This window comes from Silurus aristotelis, assembly GCF_946808225.1.
Source record: "Silurus aristotelis genome assembly, chromosome: 23".
NCBI classification, from domain to species: domain Eukaryota; kingdom Metazoa; phylum Chordata; class Actinopteri; order Siluriformes; family Siluridae; genus Silurus; species Silurus aristotelis.
In genome coordinates, this window is record NC_139596.1 from 1,758,337 (window position 1) to 1,777,555 (window position 19,219).

Here is a 19,219-nt window from a genome sequence, read left to right on the forward strand (position 1 = left end):
TTAATTTTCTTCAGATATACGAGGGCCTACAATAATTGTATACTGTTTATTCTCATTCAAATGAGTTCAAAAGTCAATTTTAGTAAATCATTTGATAATCATTTGAAATGTGGGGAAAAATATACAGGGGAGGCCGTGAATTTTGCACAACACAAAGGAGATGAAATTATCATGCGCGATAGTGTACGCCCTTTGCGGAGAGAGGGATGCGGCCGTCCCCGAGTGGGCGTGGCTTGATTGTGTACCTGTACATACCTATTGCACACTGCTCACCTGTCTCACAGCAGCAGCAGCAGAGAGAAGGAGAGAGAGAAAGAGAGAGGGAGTGAGAGAAAGAAAGAGGGAGAGAGCTCGTCTCAGGTGAACAGGTGAGTAATCGCATTACGTTGCTCTGTTTGTTTGTGATTTTGAGTTTATCCACGGTGATTACACTCTATCATCTATATTCTATAAAATGTAAATACAGAAAAATGTAAAAAAACAAAAAACAAATATGCATGTGAGGAGGCATTTACCTCCTTTATGTTCTGTTTTTCTCTTTCTCTTTGTGAAAGTCTATTTATGAGCACTTGAGGGCGTGAATTAGTCGTTTCTCTATCTGGATCTTATTCCTTTAAGCACTTTTAAAAGAGCATCCACATTCTCCGTGCCATGTCGCGAAGAATCATCATCATGCATGCAAAACTCTGCGGCGGTGAATGTAAAACACGTCCCTCAGGGCTCTCCAACAGCTCCTAACTCTAGCCTGGATACGATTCAAAAATCTGAAGTCCAGAACAGTGTTTGAGGGAGTAAACTCATGTGTTGCTGTTTGTTGTCTGAAATAATTTTGTTGTGGTAACAGGAATTTCACGCGTCTACCAGAAGACACCCATCATGCCTTCACATAAATACAGCAGCAGCAGTAAGAGGACGTAAGTTGTGTTTATAAATAGATTTGGGATTTGGGAATGTATACGTAGAAGACATGAGTGATTGGGTTTCTCATTTTTGTTCCAGTCCTCACCGGATGTCTCAACACACGTTCTCGCACTACCCGGACGATAAGCTGCTCCACTTCTACACCTGGGGTTCGCCGCCTGGCGTGATTAAGATCCTGAGCATCATCATCATCATTATGTGTGTGGCAGTGTTCGCGTGCGTGGCATCAACGCTGGCTTGGGACTATGACATGGATAACATGGGACTCGGGGGCTTAGGAATGGGCATGGGCATGGGCGGGATGGGGGGCTCCTCCTATGGAGGAGGAGGAAGCAACATGTACGGAGGCGGCATTGGAGGTGGGTCCTACGGCTACGGTGGTGGCGGATACTACATGGACCCTACAACGGGCAAAGGCTTCATCATTGGCATCTCCGCTATCACGTTCTTTGCCATGCTCATCATCTTTATACTGGTGATTTCGAGGCAGAGCACAGCCAAATCCCCCAGGTTCTACCTGGCGAGCATTATAATTTGTGCCATCCTGGCTTTGTTCATGCTCATTGGCAGCGTGGTGTACCTGGTGGCTGTCAACCCCACGGCACAGGGCACCGGGTCCATGATGTACAACATGATCTGGCAGCTGTGTTCCCAGTACCAGAATCAACAGCAGGCCACAGGCCTCTTCATCAACCAGTACATGTACCACTATTGTGTTGTGGAACCTCAGGAGGTGAGCAGTCGTCAGTTGTACCAGAGGTCATGACAGCCCCTGAAAAGGCGCATTCCTTACTTTTGAGTCTTGCGTTCTCTTTTCCAGGCCATTGCTATCGTTTTGGGCTTCCTGGTGAGCATCGGGCTCATCATTATGATGGTGTTTGCTATTAGAACCCGTTCCCAGATGAACCGATATGGGCCACACCGCGTGCTTTGGGAGGAACCCCGATCTTTCAATGACGGTTTGTCTCATGGAGTTGAAAAATGGGTGAGTCGAACGCTTTAAGGCTTTGCGGCGGTAAACAACCAAAGCAAATCCTATTCAAGAATCTGATATACAAGGCATCATGGGTAAAGTTTCTGGGTGTGGCCAAGATACCTGAATGCCTTAGCTACATCTTAACTTACAATCAGTGAAAGCGCCTATTGTTTGAAGTAAATCAAGTTTAATCAGACGTATCTGTGTTAATTATTAAACTATTGGACTTTTCCTTATTGTTTTTTTCGAATTCCTTTCATATTTGCGTTAGACATTCGAGGCAGCACTTGGGCCTGAGAGGACTTTGATGTCAGCACAAGCTGGGGCAGTTTCGTCCTCCTTCTTTGTGTCCTGGTATCTACAGATAGGAACTGGAGGAACCGGTTCTACCAGGGCTTAATGTTCTTGCATTTTGTTTACCATCGAGAAAAATACAGAGAGAGAGAGAGAGAGAGAGAGAGAGAGAGAGAGAGAGAGAGAGAGAGAGAGAGAGAGAGAGAGAGAGAGAGAGAGAAATGATGACAACAACAGAAAACAGAATCAATAGTGACAGAGGAACGCCCAACAAACGAGACCTTATAAACAGGGTTCTGTATTTAGTAGTTTGCCTTGTGTTGGCAATGTAATTCTTGATGTAATGATGTTTTGATAGTTGCCGGAATATTCTTCAAAATATTCTAGGAATTCTCTAAACTTTAGAGTCTAAAGAGTGGCCCCTGTTTAGTAAACACACCAAATCCGGGTTACTGGTTGTTGGAAGGTTGTTGAAAGGTCATTGGAGGGTTGTTGAAGGTTTTTGGCAGGTTGGAGGTTGTTGGAGAGTTGTTGAAGGTTTTTGGCAGGTTGGAGGTTGTTGGAAGGTTGTTGGAGGGTTGTTAAATGTTTTTGGAAGGATGTTGTAGGGTTGTTGGAAAGTTGCTGGAGGGAAGGTTGTTGGAAGGTTGTTAAAGGGTCATTGGAGGGAAGGTGTTTGGAGGGTTGTTAGAAGTTTGTTAGAAGGTTGTTGGAAGGGAAGGTTGTTGGAGTGTTGTAATCTGTAAAAATATTTGTTCTCAGGTCACTGATGTGTCCGGGGATCCAGAGACTTACTTGAACGAGCATAATGACTATGTCGGAAGTTCACGGAATTATCTTGACCATTCCCTGGACATTGGGAAACCGCTCTATCTGCCTGGGTAAGTGTGCACATGAAGGATAGAAGATTGATGGAGGAGTGAGTTACCACTTAAAAAAAAAAAAAAAAAGTTTAAAATCCCCCCCCCCCCCCCATTTCCTTTCCAATTTCGTGTTGGGCAAATTAGTTTTTGCGCACAGCTGACCTGGGTGAAAATTTTGTGAACAACATGGTATTGGAGAAATTGTATTTATGATTGATCAGCTAGGTGTTATCTGGAGGGATGAATGTGGATATTCATTCATTTTTTATTTGGGGATTAAAAAAACGACTCTTGAATCCAAATGTGAAGAAAGAAATACACTGAAGTCAATGCCAACATGAAGTTGGAAGTACAAATAGTATTCTACAGGTAAAGATGTACCTTCCCCCCCAGCATTCTGGTCTCAAAACAAACTTAACTCCACCCTAAATAAGTATTCTCCTCTGATCTAATCACTATCTCATTAAGTATTCACTGTGTGGCAAAAACAAAAAAAAGCCGTGTCCATGAAGATATACTTGTGTGTGTGGAAGTGTGTGGAAGATCTTAATTGGCCTGCTATAGATCTCAAACCCTATTGAACATGATGGATGTGAGCTCTGACTGCAAACCAGACTTCCTCAGCAATTCATCAGAACCTGAATTTACTAACACCCTTGTTACTTAATGAGAACAAATATCCACAAAAAAAAAAAACCCTAGAGGTCATAGATCTAGAAGAGTGGAGGTTACGCAGGAAAATGGGGACTAAACGTGGAATGGGATGTGCAAAAAAGTACCAGTGTTATGGTCAGGTGTTGTTCGAATAATGCACTTAAGAAAAAGTAACAGTCTTGGTATCAAGGAGGATTGGGACCTGTTACCGCACAGCCTAACGCAAGCAGTGGAATGTGGAAAGTCTTCAAAAGTTTTGTTCATCCTTCGAACCCGAATACCCTGCTCCACAAGAAACAAGCCACGTGGCCTGTCAGAAACCGGTTTTTCAAACGTTTATTGGAGGTCAATGTTTTTCTGAATGTGTTTCTGAAGGTGAATGCGTCTCTTGCTGGATCTTCTTCTTCTTCTTCTTCTTTCGGCTGCTCCCATTAGGGGTCGCCACAGCGGATCATCCGTCTCCATACCACCCTGTCCTCTACATCTGCCTCTTTCACACCAACTACCTGCATGTCTTCCCTCACCACATCCATGAACCTCCTCCTTGGCCTTCCTCTTTTCCTCCTTCCTGGTGGCTCCATCCTCAGCATTCTTCTACCAATATAATTCATGTCCCTCCTTTGCACATGTCCAAACCATCTCAATCTCGCCTCCCTCACCTTGTCACCAAAACATCCTACATGCGCTGTCCCTCTAATAAACTCATTTCTAATCTTGTCCATCTTTGTCACTCCCAACGAAAACCTTAACATCTTCAGCTCTGCCACCTTCAGCTCCATCTCCTGTCTTTTACTCAATGCCACTGTCTCTAATCCATACAACATCGCAGGTCTCACCACAGTCCTATAAACTTTCCCTTTCATTCTTGCAGATACCCTACTATCACAAATCACTCCTGTCACTCTTCTCCACCCACTCCACCCTGCCTGCACTCTTTTCTTTACTTCCCTAACACACTCTCCATTACTTTGCACTGTTGACCCCAGGTATCTGAACTCCTCCACCTTTTCCAGCTCTTCTCCCTGCAACCGCATCACTCCACTGCCCTCCCTCTCATTCACACACATGTACTCTGTCTTACTCCTACTGACTCTCATTCCCCTTCTCTCCAACGCATATCTCCACCTCTCCAGGCTCTTCTCAACCTGCTCCCTACTCTCACCACAAATCACAATATCATCCGCAAACATCATAGTCCAGGGAGACTCCTGTCTGACCTCGTCCGTCAACCTGTCCATCACCACTGCAAACAGGAAAGGGCTCAGGGCCGATCCTTGATGCAGTCCAACCTTCACCCTGAACCAGTCTGTCGTACCTACTGCACACTTCACTGCCGTCACACTGTCCTCATACATGTCCTGCACCACCCTCACATACTTCTCTGACACACCTGACTTCCTCATACAATACCACAACTCCTCTCTTGGCACTCTGTCGTACGCTTTCTCTAAATCCACAAATACAAAATGCAATTCCTTCTGTCCTTCTCTATACTTCTCCATCAACATCCTCAAAGCAAATAAGGCATCTGTGGTGCTCTTTCTCGGCATGAAACCATACTGTTGCTCACAGATTGTCACCTCTTCTCTCAGCCTGGCTTCCACTACTCTTTCCCATAACTTCATGGTGTGACTGATCAACTTAATTCCCTTGTAGTTACTGCAAGACTGCACATCTCCTTTATGCTTGAAGATCGGTACCAGCACACTTCTTCTCCATTCCTCAGGCATCTTCTCACCTTCCAAAATCCTGTTAAACAACCTGGTCAAAAACTCCACTGCCATCTCTCCTAAACATCTCCACGCTTCTACCGGTATGTCATCTGGTCCAACCGACTTTCCACTCTTCATCCTCTTAATCGCTGCTCTCACTTCCTCCTTACTAATCCTATCTACATCCTGCTTCACCAACTCCACATCGTCCAACCTTCTCTCTCTCTGATTTTCCTCATTCATCAGCTGCTCAAAATACTTCCTCCACCTTCTCAACACACTCTCCTCACTAGTCAACACATTTCCCTCTCCATCCTTTACTGCTCTAACTTGCAGTACATCCTTCCCAGCTCGGTCCCTCTGCCTGGCCAATCGGTATAAATCCTTTTCTCCTTCCTTAGTGTCCAACCTCTCATACAGCTCCTCATATGCTTTTTCCTTGGCTTTCGCCACATCCCTCTTTACCTGCTGCCGCATCTTCTTGTACTCCTGCCTACTTTTCTCATCACTCTGTCTATCCCACTTTTGTTTTGCCAACCTCTTTCTCCTTATGCTCTCCTGCACTTCCTCATTCCACCACCACATCTCCTTGTCTTGCTTTCTATTTCCAGATGTCACTCCAAGTACTTTTCTAGCTGCCTCCCTCATCACTCCTGCAGTAGTTGCCCAATCATCCAACACCTCTTCAACACCACCGAGGCCCTGTCTGACCTCTTCCCTGAACCTCACACTACACTCTTCCTCCTTAAGTTTCCACCATCTTATTCTTCTTTCAGTCCTCACTCTCCTCCTCTTCTTCTTCGCCTCCAAAACCATCCTACAGACCACCATCCGATGCTGTCTAGCTACACTGTCCCCTGCCAACACCTTACAGTCTCCAATCTCTTTCAGGTTGCATCTCCTGCATAGCACATAGTCCACCTGTGTGCACCTTCCTCCACTCTTATACGTCACCCTATGATCCTCCTTCTTCTTAAAATACGTATTCACTACTGCCATTTCCATCCTTTTAGCAAAATCTACCACCATCTGCCCTTCCACATTCCTCTCCTTAAAACCATACCTACCCATCACCTCCTCATCACCTCTGTTCCCTTCACCTACATGCCCAATAAAGTCTGCCCCAATCACCAATCGTTCTTTCCTAGGTACACCATCTACCACTTCATCTAATTCACTCCAGAATTTTTCCTTCTCCTCCATCTCACAGCCAACTTGGGGAGCATAGGCACTGATGACATTCATCATCATCCCTTCAACTTCCACCTTCACGATCATCACCCTATCAGAAACTCTCTTCACCTCCACTACACTCTTACTGTACTCTTCCTTCATAATCACCCCTACACCATTTCTCTTTCCATTCACACCATGATAAAACAGTTTAAACCCACCTCCAATGTTCCTGGTCTTACTCCCTTTCCACTTGGTCTCCTGAACACACAACAGATCTACCTTTCTCCTCTCCATCATATCAGCTACCTCTCTCCCTTTACCCGTCATAGAACCAACATTTAAAGTCCCAACCCGAACCTCCACTCTCCTACACTGCTCCTTTCCCTGCCGTCTCCGTAGACGTCTTTCTCCTCTCCTCCTCCTCCTTCGGCCAACAGTAGCCCAATTTCCACCGGTACCCTGTCGGCTAACGATACCTGTGGCGGTCGTTGTTAACCCGGGCCTCGACCGATCCGGTATGAAATTCTCATTTGTGATCCGCATATTTGATTTGGCACATGTTTTACGCTGGATGCCCTTCCTAACGCAACCCTCCCCATTTACCCGGGCTTGGGACCGGCACTAAGAGTGCACTGGCTTGTGCATCCATAATGGCTGGGTTCGTCTCTTGCTGGATCGCTAAGTATTTTTTGAAGACAAAAAAAAGACACAGCTTTGTTAGAAACCCTAAATCATAAACAAGTCCACCCTGAAAATTTCACTGTGGTGGAAAACGTCCTGAAAATTAGGCGATGTCGCTGATTATATACCGCATTATTCATATAGCACGTTATTTCCTCGTTGATTATGTCAATAAGCTTTTGCTATAGAAACGTATTAGAACAAGGATTTTGATCTAAGCCAGTGGTTTGAAGCTGCGCTAGTGTCAGAGCCGACAAAACAACTTGTGACCAATCAGAATGGAGAAATAGAGGATTGAATACTTACAGTCCTTACCTAGAAATTACGACTCAGCTGTGAATGAAGCAGACGGTAATTAAAGGTTCATGGAAAGTATGTAAAAAGTCACCGAGATCATACGACTGGAAGAATTCGCTAAAAGCGAAAGAATGTTACCCGGTGATTACACCTGCTCATACGTTACACTCGATGTGGCACACACATGTATAAGATTACATTTTCCTTCATCTGAACTAGGGCTATGATAATGCCCTCAAACCCAGCTCCATTACGATCTGTTTTTTATGGTTTGAAACTGGTTGGAAGATCTCCTGTTAAAGAGCTCTGACCTCAACCCTATTAAATCTCTTTGGGATAAATTGGAACACCACCCCAGGTCTCCTTATCTCACCTACATCAGTATCTGACTGACTGAATAAGTACCAAATCTCCACAAAATCTAGTGGAACATTTTCATAGGAGACTAAATGTGGAATCTTATGGTCAGGTGTCCACAAAGCTTAGCCTCTATTCTGAATTAAATGCCTTATGTGTTTACTTTGAAAAATGCCATTCCTCAGTTCCTCGTTCTTTGGTCATGTGACCAGCAGGTAGTAAAAAAAAAGGTTTAAAAAAGTACATATTTCTAACCAGTTTAAACACAGACGTGGAACCTACAGCCAGTGAATAGACAAAACGCTTCTAAATGTTTATAACCCTGGTGTTTTTGTTTATGTCTGACCTCATCTGTGTGCATTTTTTAAAATGTATTTATATATTTAAACACGTCTGGTTCTTCTCTATGACAGCGGCTCTGACACGACCAGCACGACGATCGTGATGAAGGGCCGATCGAGAGACTACGACACTGGAGGAGAATCAGCCGACGAGCTGGAGGAGGGTGACTACGAAAGGTAATTTAAAAACACGCTTCACACGCATGGGGAAAAAAAACATGTATTGTTTATAGTGAGTGGAGTGGAAATTGTAGCTCATTGTTGGACTTTTTTAATCAAAAGGTTGTGAGCTCAAATCCCAAAACCAAGATGCCTCTTCTGGGCCCTTGATTGAGGCCCTTGAGTCGTGGTTGGATTTTATTTAAAAATTGGTCCCTTTGGGTTGTTACAATTATTTGTCAAAGAAGAATTATTTTCTATTGGTGTTTAATCATTGGCTGAGGATTTTGGTGCCACCGTGACCATGATAGATGGCTGACAACAAACAAAGTTGTCACCTGACGCTTACCTCATTACCGTTATTTGTGTTCCTAAACGATCGCGTTTGTGTGTTTTTTGTATGTGGAGGAGAACATATTTAGAACATGGCGTTCAGTGCATATTGCACTGAACGTAAAGATGCGAACGCGGTTAACACCTGAGTTAACACGTTTGGCTTCCGGGTATAAAATCGCGTTTATTTATGTGGCTTTTTATCTGTCCCTCGAGTTTCGAGCCGCACCTTCGAAAGGACGAGCTGTGATGATGATGCAATCATGTTTAAGAACCAGTACTGGTGTTGCGGAGAAAAGAAATATAAACAATTCTCCTTGTGCCTGTGTGTGTTTGTGTGTAATACAATACTAGGTTCCCAGATGCCAGGATGTTTATAGCTTTCATAGCGTTCTTGTTCTTCATGCAGTTCAAGTCTTTCAAATCCAGGCCTAGATCTACCTGAAGCCAGGCTGATGCAGGCACCTATGCTGCCTTCCAGGGTTTATCGTAGTTCCAATTTGCCGCTCAGCCGCCTTTTAGGAAAAGGTTTGTGTGATCGTGTGATCACGAGAGGAATACTAATGGTTGCATTCAGCTATTTTTTTTTAAAAAAAACCTTATCAACCACAACATCTCCCTGGCTTCAGCACTTTGCTGTATACACCAGTGCACAGGTTCGACCGTAAATAAGGGACTGTACTTCAGCCAAATGGTGTTTTATTAATAGCTCGAATTTTGAGATCGTTGGAAAACTGTTGAATCCTCGAATCTGATTCGGTTTGAATCACAGAACCAATCCGAGACACTGCAGCGAGGCTAATGGCTTCTACGGTGACATTGTTGTGTTACTCATTCTTTTTCCTTCTGTCTCTCGAACACAGAGAGTTCCCTCCCATCGTTAAAGAAAGCGAGCGGGCGGACTACAAGCGCCAGTTTGACCGCGACATGATGGAGTACAAGCATCTCCAGGCCGAGCTCGATGACATCAACCAGGGCCTGGCCGACGTGGACCGGGAGCTCGATGGCCTTCAGGAGGGAAGCCCACAGTTCCTGGTGAGAAACAAATATAGAGAAGATCAGTTATAGTGACTGCATATTGTCCAAATGTGTGTTTATTACTGAATACACAAGTGCAAATACTATAAATACTGCATGGACAAAACCTTGGTGGCCACCCAAGCGTACAATTTGTTTATTTTTCTTTCTCAACATCCCGTTCCACAATAAATCCCCATTTCCTGTTATTATAATCTCCAATCTTCTGGGAAGATGTGATGTTCCACTAGATTTGAAGATTTTGTGCTCAATCAGCTGCAAGGGTGTACAAGTCAGGTACTGATGTAGGTGAGGAGGTCTGGGGTGTTGTTCTAATTCGTCTCAAAAAGTGTTTAATAGGTTTAGAGCTCAATAGCAGGGCCACTCAAGAGCTTCCACAAACCTATGGAAAGCAGATCTACATGGAATTGGTTCAGGTTTTGGCTCTTGTAGTTCAAGTGAAGGGAAATTTTCACAGAATAGAAAAAAAAAAAACGTCCCACAATTGGTGGAAAAGTCAGGTGTCCAAATATTTTTGACAAAACAGTGTATTCGAAGCTGACGGGAATCTTGACGTCTTTGAAACGAACGGCTGTCCATTAATTCCTTTTCTCGTCCCTGTCAGGATGCCATGGAAGTGTACACGCGACTGAAAGGCTTGAAAAGGGTAAGAAATCTTCCTTATTTTCCCAATTTTTTTTTTCCACTTTCTTTTTGAAAATCAAAGCAAAACATCTCACGACCTCTCACGCTGTGTCCCTCGCAGTCGTCGGATTATCAGGTGAAGAAGAAAAGATGCAAACAGCTGAAAGACAAACTCTCGCTGCTCAAGAAAAGGGTGAACGATTATGACCGGAGATCGTGAGCAGCTCGGAGGAAACCTCGTTTTTTTTTTTTTTTTTTTTTAAAGCGTGTAGCTTTCCATTGGTTTGTTTGTCTTCCCCGTCCCTGTTCAGGTCTCTCGACTTGTCTCTGAGTCGTCTTTTTTTGAGACATCCTCCATTGTTTTTTTACTACTACTGGTATAACGTGTGTTGCGTTTTCTTCGCTCTGTGGTGACCTGTGATGGGAGAAATGTGAAGCTGAAGCAGAATCCAGATTGTTCAGTATCTCGATGTTTTTGATCAGGATTTGTGAACCGTAACCATTTTTTTTTTGGACTATGCCTAGAACTAGGACATCAAATCCAGGAAGCACTTTTAGATTGAGACCAATTTAATCATCAGGAAAACCAAATATAAAGTGTTTCACACGTGTGTGTGTGTGTGTGTGTGTGTGTGTGTGTGTGTGTGTGTGTGTGTGTGTGTGTGTGTGTGTGTGTATACTATATATAAAAGGAAAAAAAATAAAATCTTGACACTATAAAGAAAAAAAGATCTTCTTGCTTACTGTATTTTATAACACATTCAAGTTATTTTATGTAAATAATTTTGTCTTTTTTTCATCATTATGTAATGTTGTAATATTCTTTTTTTTTTTTACGTACTTACATACTAAAAATACATCCTGAAATTCAACAACATTTGTGTGACATTTTTTATTTGTTATGCATTATTATTATTATTATTATTATTATTAATTATTATTATTATTATTATTATAAATTTTTTTTTTTTTTTTTGCGTAATTTGACTCTTCAGGAAAATACTTTTGCATGTCCATTCTCTATTAAACAACTGATGAATAATGTATTATTTCCGTTTTTGTTTTTTCTGTTTTTACACGTTATGAAGTTTTACTTTGTGTTCTGTCGTATTTGGTGCATATGACATTGTAATAAAACTAATAATTATAATTAATAATAAACATGAAAATCTGAATATACAGTAGAATACGAGGTGGTATGAAAACTTTTTTCGAGACTAGCGTGCCAAAGATCCGGTTGCTTTCCCTGAATGTCCCCCCTCAGACGCCTTAAAACCTGACAGTTGAACTCAGGTTTGATCCGCCCCCCTGGGGACAAATTTACGATGCACAATGTTGGGAATGTCGAAAAAGCGCATGCACTCGGTGGATCTGCTCGCCTGTGGAGATGATGGGTTCTTCCACTGTGAAGACTCCGCCATAAGGGTCGTACTTGTACACCCAAGTTTTGTCACCGTTAATGATCCTCGACATAAAGGACTCAAAACACCTCAAACGAAAACTTAACGAATCATCTTTCACGTCTCTGTGGCAGATTTGAACAGTTATTACGTTGGATCTTTAAGCACGTGCATCAGAATAGTCTTTTGACCCACTGAATTCTGACGGCCGGTGGTCCCTGTTACTGTGCGTGCAGCCTTGTGCTGCCATCTTGTGGCGTATTGCAAAACTAGTCTAGAAACTTTTGGATTCCACCTCGTATAACCGGAACTGAAAATACGGCGTGCTTGATTTCTGAAGGGACGGATAATGGAGTTGCACACACGGTTTTTCCTGAACAAGCGCTAGTTACGTGTTTGCTAATAAATTCAATATAAAATTGTGCTTTTTGGTAATTTGATAAATTAAAGATTTTGAGCTCCGTGTAGGATTTTTGTACGTGAATGTTTAAGTTTGTGAGCAGAAAGCGGTGAAAGTAGTTTTGTGTGTAATGATGGATGAGGAACCGGAGAGAACGAAGCGCTGGGAAGGAGGTTATGAACGGACATGGTGAGTAAATAAAGTAAACAAAAAACATAGAAAACAGATTCCGGATGAATCCTGAGCAACTTTTTAATTCATTATAAAAGTTTCGGTTCGGTTTATTGAATCCCTCAAATGCTGTATAAAAAAAGCAGGTAGGATTGAATAAATGTTCATACAACAACCGGTAGTGTTTATAACCCCTGTAGTGTTTATAATAACCCCTGTAGTGTTTATAACCCCTGTAGTGTTTATAACCCCTGTAGTGTTTATAACCCCTGTAGTGTTTATAATAATCCCTGTAGTGTTTATAACCCCTGTAGTGTTTATAATAATCCCTGTAGTGTTTATAATAATCCCTGTAGTGTTTATAATAATCCCTGTAGTGTTTATAACCCCTGTAGTGTTTATAACCCCTGTAGTGTTTATAATAACCCCTGTAGTGTTTATAATAACCCCTGTAGTGTTTATAATAATCCCTGTAGTGTTTATAATAATCCCTGTAGTGTTTATAATAATCCCTGTAGTGTTTATAATAATCCCTGTAGTGTTTATAATAATCCCTGTAGTGTTTATAATAATCCCTGTAGTGTTTATAACCCCTGTAGTTTTTATAACCCCTGTAGTGTTTATAATAATCCCTGTAGTGTTTATAATAATCCCTGTAGTGTTTAAAATAATCCCTGTAGTGTTTAAAATAATCCCTGTAGTGTTTATACTCCCTGTAGTGTTTATACTCCCTGTAGTGTTTATAATCCCTGTAGTGTTTATAATAATCCCTGTAGTGTTTATACTCCCTGTAGTGTTTATACTCCCTGTAGTGTTTATAATAACCCCTGTGGTGTTTATACTCCCTGTAGTGTTTATACTCCCTGTAGTGTTTATAATAATCCCTGTAGTGTTTATAATAATCCCTGTAGTGTTTATAACCCCTGTAGTGTTTATAACCCCTGTAGTGTTTATAACCCCTGTTGTGTTTATAACCCCTGTAGTGTTTATAACCCCTGTAGTGTTTATAACCCCTGTAGTGTTTATAATCCCTGTAGTGTTTATAACCCCTGTGGTGTTTATAATCCCTGTGGTGTTTATAATCCCTGTAGTGTTTATAACCCCTGTGGTGTTTATAATCCCTGTGGTGTTTATAATCCCTGTAGTGTTTATAACTCCTGTAGAGTTTATAACCCCTGTGGTGTTTATAATCCCTGTGGTGCTTATAACCCCTGTGGTGTTTATAACCCCTGTAGTGTTTATAATCGTGTTTATAATCCCTGTAGTGTTTATAATCCCTGTAGAGTTTATAACCCCTGTAGTGTTTATAATCCCTGTAGTGTTTATAATCCCTGTAGTGTTTATAATCCCTGTAGTGTTTATAACCCCTGTAGAGTTTATAATCCCTGTAGTGTTTATAATCCCTGTAGAGGTTATAATCCCTGTAGTGTTTATAACCCCTGTAGTGTTTATAACCCCTGTTGTGTTTATAACCCCTGTAGTGTTTATAACCCCTGTAGTGTTTATAATCCCTGTAGTGTTTATAACCCCTGTGGTGTTTATAACCCCTGTGGTGTTTATAATCCCTGTGGTGTTTATAATCCCTGTAGTGTTTATAACTCCTGTAGAGTTTATAACCCCTGTGGTGCTTATAACCCCTGTGGTGTTTATAACCCCTGTAGTGTTTATAATCGTGTTTATAATCCCTGTAGTGTTTATAATCCCTGTAGTGTTTATAATCCCTGTAGAGTTTATAACCCCTGTAGTGTTTATAATCCCTGTAGTGTTTATAATCCCTGTAGTGTTTATAACCCCTGTAGTGTTTATAACCCCTGTAGAGTTTATAATCCCTGTAGAGTTTATAATCCCTGTAGTGTTTATAATCCCTGTAGAGGTTATAATTCCTGTAGAGTTTATAATCCCTGTAGTGTTTATAATCCCTGTAGTGTTTATAATCCCTGTAGTGTTTATAACCCCTGTAGTGTTTATAATCCCTGTAGTGTTTATAATCCCTGTAGAGTTTATAATCCCTGTAGTGTTTATAACCCCTGTAGTGTTTATAATCGTGTTTATAACCCCTGTAGTGTTTATAATCCCTGTAGTGTTTATAACCCCTGTAGTGTTTATAACCCCTGTAGTGTTTATAATCGTGTTTATAACCCCTGTAGTGTTTATAACCCCTGTAGTGTTTATAATCGTGTTTATAATCCCTGTAGTGTTCATAAGCCCTGTAGTGTTTATAACCCCTGTAGTGTTTATAATCGTGTTTATAATCCCTGTAGTGTTCATAAGCCCTGTAGTGTTTATAACCCCTGTAGTGTTTATAATCCCTGTAGTGTTTATAACCCCTGTAGTGTTTATAACCCCTGTAGTGTTTATAATAGTGTTTATAACCCCTGTAGTGTTTATAATAGTGTTTATAACCCCTGTAGTGTTTATAACCCCTGTAGTGTTTATGATCCCTGTAGTGTTTATAATCGTGTTTATAATCCCCTTGGTGTTTATAATCCCCGTGGTGTTTATAATTCCGGTAGTGTTTATAATCCCTGTGGTGTTTATTCGTGTTTCGGAGCTACAGTACGCGAGACAGGTGCCAGATTGAGGTTGTGAGTGCTCTGGGATCTGAACCCACAACCTCCTGGTCATCAGTGTATAACTGAATAAACAGTAGGATTGAAGTGTCTGTGAATCCTGAAGCAAACGTCGAACCCAATAACGTGCTCCTCTGTGGGTTCTTTGGGTTCCTCCCATAATGTGTTCGGGTATATGGTGCATCAGGATGTTGTAGTTTCTCATCCCATCGAATACCAGAAGTGCAGCTCTGTCTCAGGGCTACTGTTCGTGAGTAAATGGAAGTTTTTCTTTTGGTCCTCAGGGAGGTGCTGAAGGAGGACGAGTCCGGCTCTCTGAAAGCCAGCGTAGAGGACATTCTGTTCGAGGCCAAAAGGAAGAGGTGTCTGTGTGTCTGTGTGTGTGTGTGTGTGTGTGTGTGTGTGTGTGTGTGTGTGTGTGTGTGATGATAAATATCATGTATCTGCACGTGGACTGATGTTCAATATCGTCATGTTGTAGGGTGTTCGAGAGTCATGGGCAGGTCCGACTGGGAATGGTGAGGCTTCTTTCTCCTTTTCTTCTCCTCCTACATCACCTTCTTCTTCTGCTTCATCATCTTCTCTTTCTTCTCATTCCTGTTTTTCTCCTTCTTTGTCTTTTTCTACTTCCTCTCCCTTTTCATTACATATTTTCTCCTTCTTCTACTATTTCCTCTTCTCCATCATCATCTTTTCCTTCTCCATTTTTTCCTTCTTTGTCTTTTTCTACTTCCTCTCTTTTTTTCTTCTTCTCCTTCTCCATCATCTTCTCTTTCTCATTCTTCTTTTTCTTCACCGCCTTCTTTTTCTGCTTATCCCTTTTCTTCCTCTCCTTTTTTTTCTCCTTCCTCTTCCTCTTCTGATTATTCTCTGTAATCTTCACCCCACAGATGCGTCACCTTTACGTGGTGATCGACTCGTCTCGGACGATGGAGGATCAGGACCTGAAGCCCAACCGACTCACATCTACACTGAAGGTGATGACTGACTGTCTCTCACTCACACACACACACACACACACACACACACACACACACACACACGCTCACACTCTGGTGTCCTCCTCAGCTTATGGAGTATTTTGTTGAAGAATACTTTGATCAGAACCCCATCAGTCAGGTACGTGTCAGTGTTTATTTTAACGCTGTAGAAATGATATCGGTTCCTGAGTTCGCTGCTGTTCATCACTCCGTTTTTTGTCTCCTGCAGATCGGAATCATCACCACCAAGAACAAAAGAGCCGAGAAACTCACTGAGCTCGCAGGTGAATCCCCAGGATTCTCAGTCTGTCTCCCAGGATGTGAGACGCGGTGGAGAAACAAGAATAATAATCATCATCATTATTTAAATAACTGCTTCATTACTACTCGTATTGAATATAATAACGATGGTGATCATTATATTTATTTATAAAGTAATGCAGGCTGAAATATTCCGACTGAAAGGAAAACTGTAACTTTATCCAGGAAATCCTAAGAAGCACACGGCGGCGTTGAAGAAAGCTGTGGACTCGGGGTGTGTGGGCGAGCCGTCTCTGTACAACGCCCTCAGCATCGCCATGCAGACCCTCAAGTGGGTGGAGAATTCACACGTTACACTCTCACACGTTACACTCACATCATCTTAGTGCTTCATTACAGGTTACTTTCAGATCACACACAACACCAGATTACTTCAGGGGTCCCTAGACTTTCTTCTCATTTCATCATTTTTTCTTTCTTTAATTTGGGGGGGGTTACTGGATCAAAAAATATATATATTCATAAAAAATTTAATAATGAATAAATAATAAATCTAATATAGCGCTCTCTGTGCAGCACACAGTCTAGCACGTAAAAACAAACAGCACGTGACTTCGGCGGTTTGCCTCTAGAGGCCGCTCTCGTAATGACAGCGGACCGGCAGCCGGAAAAACTATCGGTACGGATTCTTGCAGATAGCCGACAGTTCCAGCGATTAACTAGCAATGCCTCAACCTGTGTAAATAACCGAGGGACGTTTTTAGTTTGAAAGCCGACGTTCGTTATCAAATACAGATATAAAACTTCCTCAAAATTCATTTCAAAATACGTCTAAAAGTAGGGGGATGGGGGGCATAGATTTTAGGAGTCATTTATCTCCTCACTGTATCGTACCTGTGATGTTTATGAAGAAGTTGAATTATTGCTCTGGTGTGTGTGTGTGTGTGTGTGTGTGTGTGTGTGTGTGTGTGTGTGTGTGTGTGTGTGTTCAGACACATGCCAGGACACACCAGCCGAGAGATTCTGGTCATCTTCAGCAGTCTGACCACCTGCGATCCGGCCAACATTTACGACCTCATCAAGGTACAACAGCAGGAATGTTTACCTTTAAAGCAAAACACACACACACACAAACACACACAGTATTCTGATAAAAAAAAAAAAATTTTTTAAACAGACGCTGAAATCCCTTAAGATCCGAGTGTCTGTGATCGGACTGTCTGCTGAGGTTCGGGTGTGTACCGTTCTGACCAGGGAAACCGGAGGTGTGTGTGTGTGTGTGTGTGTGTGTGTGTGTGTGAGAGGTGTTTCTCTCTCCTGTCCCAGTTTGAGTGCTCGGTGTGGTGTAATAAAGTCAGAATTAAAGGCGGAGCTCGGAGAACATGCCGTAGTTACATTGATTGTCCGTATCGTTGATGACGTTTAACAGGAATCTACAACGTGATCCTGGACGAGAGCCATTTCAAGGATCTGCTGACGTTCCACGTGAACCCTCCTCCCGCCAGCTCATCCTCTGAGTGCTCGCTCATCCGCATGGGTAAGCGCACGTGTCAACACGAGCATTAAAGCACCATAACACACTGAGGGTCTGTGGATGAGGAGAAGTCGCTGTTAAGATGTGTATGATGCGTATTTCTGTGTGCTCTCCAGGTTTCCCTCAGCACATCATCGCTTCTGCATCTGATCAGGACTCCAAGCCGTCCTTCAGCATGTCGTAAGTGCTGGTCACATGGTCACATCCAATGAGAAACGTCCTCAGTAATACCGCAGTAGACACGAGAGTGTGGGAGCAGTAAACGTCATTTTTAGGTGTGCGTGTGTGTGTGTGTGTGTGTGTGTGTGTGTGTGTGTGTGTGTGTGTGCTCTCACTCTTAGGCACCTGGAGAGCTCAGATGAAGGACCAGGCCTCAGTCTCGGTGGTTATTATTGCCCCCAGTGCAGAGCCAAATACACAGAGCTGCCCGTGGAGTGTAAAGTGTGTGGTACGGCCTGACCTAAGATTTCTCACACACACACACACACACACGCACTATCCTCACATGTCTCTGAAGGTGTGTGTTTGCGTGTGTGCGATTCTCAGGTCTGACCCTGGTCTCCGCCCCTCACCTGGCTCGTTCCTTCCACCACCTGTTTCCTCTGGAAGCGTTTCAGGAGCGCCCCCTGGAGGAGCACACGGGGGACAGGTGTGTGATTTTAAATGATGATGATGATGGTGATGATGATGATGATGGCTTATTTTTTATTCAAGGCCACAGTAAAACACACTTTCCTCCCCGCTCAGGTTCTGCCAGGCCTGTCAAGGAGAGCTGAAGGACAAAAGTGTGAGTTTTTCATGTTTGTACATGGTTTTTTATCAGATGCATCTTTTTCTTTTATCACACACACTCTCTCTCTCTCTCACTCTCTCTGCCTGCAGGTGTTCACGTGTCCGGTGTGCGTGAGCGTGTTCTGCGTGGAGTGCGACATCTTCATTCACGACACGCTGCACTGTTGTCCGTGCTGCATCCAGAGACAGGGAGCGTCCTGAGGACAGAAGTTCCTCCACCACGCTCACAGAACCTGCTGTTACTTATTATATAAGTTCTATCTTCTGCTGTACGAACTGAATCCTGATCGTGTGAGAGAGAGAGAGAGAGAGAGAGAGAGAGAGAGAGAGAGAGAGAGAGAACACAGTGAAACACCACATGGTCCTTACACTAAATGAAGGCCAGGCAGGTTTCACCCATCACCTCAAACACACACACACACGTCACACACTCTTTAAGATCCTGATTCTCAGGATTAGGTGTGTTGGGTAATAAACAGCATTTGAGAACAGGATGTATAGTATGATATTCATGGTGTGTGTGTGTGTGTGTGTGTGTGTGTGTGTGTGTGTGTGTGTGTGTGTGTGTGTGTGTGTGTGTGTGTCTAGACTGCAGTTTCGAGATCTCAAAGAGATACAGAGTGGCTCTGAGTGGGAGGGACTTATTTTGTCTCTCCTGTCAATCAAGATTTTTTTTTTTACTATA

The 19,219-nt window shown here is 42.7% G+C and overlaps 2 protein-coding genes across 2 annotated transcripts; both read left to right on the top strand.

The window, feature by feature from the left end:
* Positions 1-251: 251 nt before the first annotated feature.
* Positions 252-11,098, top strand: oclnb (occludin b). Its single transcript, XM_083527218.1, has 9 exons — positions 252-368; positions 845-914; positions 1,000-1,654; positions 1,742-1,906; positions 2,954-3,072; positions 8,345-8,449; positions 9,628-9,799; positions 10,407-10,448; positions 10,548-11,098. The coding sequence occupies exons 2-9, from the start codon at positions 877-879 to the stop codon at positions 10,644-10,646; spliced, it is 1,395 nt and encodes a 464-aa protein (XP_083383344.1). The 5' UTR covers positions 252-368; positions 845-876; the 3' UTR covers positions 10,647-11,098.
* Positions 11,099-12,148: 1,050 nt separating this feature from the next.
* Positions 12,149-19,023, top strand: gtf2h2 (general transcription factor IIH, polypeptide 2). Its single transcript, XM_083527224.1, has 15 exons — positions 12,149-12,415; positions 15,252-15,329; positions 15,449-15,485; positions 15,858-15,944; positions 16,036-16,086; positions 16,177-16,231; positions 16,434-16,539; positions 17,201-17,291; positions 17,386-17,473; positions 17,638-17,745; positions 17,859-17,922; positions 18,084-18,190; positions 18,289-18,391; positions 18,490-18,529; positions 18,625-19,023. The coding sequence occupies exons 1-15, from the start codon at positions 12,357-12,359 to the stop codon at positions 18,733-18,735; spliced, it is 1,185 nt and encodes a 394-aa protein (XP_083383350.1). The 5' UTR covers positions 12,149-12,356; the 3' UTR covers positions 18,736-19,023.
* The last annotated feature ends 196 nt before the right edge of the window (positions 19,024-19,219 follow it).

What these genes read in the sequence shown, in the direction of transcription:
- oclnb (XM_083527218.1), top strand. Translation starts at nt 877, where the DNA reads ATGCCTTCACATAAATACAGCAGCAGCAGTAAGAGGAC. An exon ending in AGCAGCAGCAGTAAGAGGAC is followed by an intron (nt 915 to 999) that starts GTAAGTTGTGTT and finishes TTTTTGTTCCAG; the next exon opens with TCCTCACCGGATGTCTCAAC. An exon ending in CTCATGGAGTTGAAAAATGG is followed by an intron (nt 1,907 to 2,953) that starts GTGAGTCGAACG and finishes ATTTGTTCTCAG; the next exon opens with GTCACTGATGTGTCCGGGGA.
- gtf2h2 (XM_083527224.1), top strand. Translation starts at nt 12,357, where the DNA reads ATGATGGATGAGGAACCGGAGAGAACGAAGCGCTGGGAAGGAGGTTAT. An exon ending in GGCAGGTCCGACTGGGAATG is followed by an intron (nt 15,486 to 15,857) that starts GTGAGGCTTCTT and finishes TTCACCCCACAG; the next exon opens with ATGCGTCACCTTTACGTGGT. An exon ending in GAGGAGCACACGGGGGACAG is followed by an intron (nt 18,392 to 18,489) that starts GTGTGTGATTTT and finishes CTCCCCGCTCAG; the next exon opens with GTTCTGCCAGGCCTGTCAAG.